We start from the raw sequence: 2092 nt of genomic DNA, 5'->3' as shown, positions 1-2092 counted from the left end.
TGTCTCTGTGTGTGTGTGTGTGTGTGTGTGTGTGTGTGTGTGCATGCATGTGCGTGTCTCTCTGTGTGTGTGTGTGTGTGTATTTATCTGCAGCTCTCTCTCTCTCTCTCTCCAGATGAGGGCAGTGTGTGGTTAGCCGCAGGCCTGTTCTGTGGAGGCTGCTTTGTGTGTGTGCTGAGTGTGTTCCTCTACCACCTATGGCCACGCCCCTCACTCAAACACAGAGACTACTTCCTCACCCGCCAAGACAGTGTGTTTTAATAACACACACACACACACACACACACATACACACACACACACATACACATACACACACGCATGCACACACACACACATACACACACACACACACACACACACATACACACACGCACAGTCACGGTAAAATGTAATTTTTGTTACATAGCTAATTTAGAAACGCTTGCGTTTCTTTAGGAATCCGCCGCCTTGGTTTGTATAGAAATTAATATTAAGTGACACATACACGTAAGAGGTTGTACATACGGGACGGTTGGTAATATGTGACGTTCCGATAGCATTCTCATGTTGTTTCTGTGTGAATGTAGCATTCTGATGTTGTTTGTTTTCTGTGTAGAATATGGTGTGAATGTAGCATTCTGATGTTGTTTGTTTTCTGTGTAGAATATGGTGTGAATGTAGCATTCTGATGTTGTTTGTTTTCTGTGTAGAATAGATGTAGTTTTATGGTGTGAATGTAGCATTCTGATGTAGAATATGGTGTGAATGTAGCATTCTAATGTAGTGTTATGGTGTGAATGTAGCATTCTGATGTTGTTTTCTGTGAAGAAAGGCACATATCGTCATGTGGTGGAGATACTGTATGTTTATGTCAATAAAAGTAAAATAAATATATTACCTTTTCAATAAGATTTTTGTCTCCATCTGGAACACATTGTGTGTGTGTGTGTGTGTGTGTGTGTGTGTGTGAGTGAGAGTGAGAGTGTGTGTGTGTGTGTGAGTGTGTGCGTGTGTGTGTGTTTGCTTATTTCAAGGGAGGCCATTCCAGCTCTATGACAATATCCAATGCTGTTGGGGCAGAAAAAGTACACAACGACTGTTCCTCTCTCTGTCTCTCTCTCACACACACACATGCACACGCTAGGGCTGTATATTGGACCTAACGATACGAAAACGTTACGAAGGAGCTAACACTACGATACGCATCAGGATTCAGGACACATGGTTCACATCACCATACATCACCATATATTAAGATACATCACATCACAATACATCACCATATATTAAGATACATCACATCACAATACATCACCATATATTAAGAGACAATACATCACATCACAATACATCACCATATATTAAGATACATCACATCACAATACATCACCATACACATCACAATACATCACCATATATTAAGATACATCACATCACAATACATCACCATATATTAAGATACATCACATCACAATACATCACCATATATTAAGATACAATACAAATTGGGATATATTGCAATACTTTTACCCAAAACGTAAAACTAGAACTGGAAACCTAATTTGCTGTTTATTTTATTCTAACTATGTTAGGTCTTTATACCTAATTGTGTGCGCCCCGATGCTGCTGCACATCTTCCCAGACAGCAAAATCAGATTGGCAGATAGCGGACCGCTGTTGATAGATTAATCCTATTTTCATTCTCATGTCGGGCTGGGTCTCGTTTACTAACCTGATGCTACTAATGCACCCCTTCTTCTACCTGCTGGTTGTCTATGCCTAGGCCTAAAGAATGGTTCACAATTCAATTAACTGCCATGGCTGGGAGATGTGGCCTCTACAATAAGCCTTTACTGGTCGTTCGTTCGTATTGGTGCTGCCACAACAGCAGCTGCACTATAGGCTACCCGCTTCCTCAATCAAGTGGCTCGGGAGATGGTCCTCGTCTGCTTACAAATTATATATAAGACCTCAGGATCGAGCCATTCTGGATGCTCAACTCTTGAATCTAAGGTAAGCTACCTTGCAAAGGTCTAGTGGTGGTTCTTCAGCTCAGCTAAAGCATATTTAATCTTGATCGAACCAAGCCATTGTTATTTCAGTCACTTCG

The 2092-nt window shown here is 41.1% G+C and overlaps 1 protein-coding gene across 2 annotated transcripts in view; it reads left to right on the top strand.

The window, feature by feature from the left end:
- The window catches only part of LOC121685957 (interleukin-1 receptor type 2), a 28475-nt gene extending 28143 nt beyond the window's left edge, over nt 1–332 (top strand). For both annotated transcript variants that reach the window (XM_042066809.1, XM_042066808.1), the window contains exon 10: nt 116–332. In XM_042066809.1, coding sequence (XP_041922743.1) covers nt 116–261 — 146 coding nt within the window. In that variant the 3' untranslated portion in view covers nt 262–332. The remainder of the gene's footprint in view (nt 1–115) is intronic.
- Nucleotides 333–2092: the final 1760 nt, after the last annotated feature.

Source organism: Alosa sapidissima, chromosome 2 (assembly GCF_018492685.1).
Source record: "Alosa sapidissima isolate fAloSap1 chromosome 2, fAloSap1.pri, whole genome shotgun sequence".
Lineage (NCBI taxonomy): Eukaryota > Metazoa > Chordata > Actinopteri > Clupeiformes > Clupeidae > Alosa > Alosa sapidissima.
Note: the sequence above shows the minus strand (reverse complement) of the source record. Positions and strands in the feature narration are given on the sequence as shown.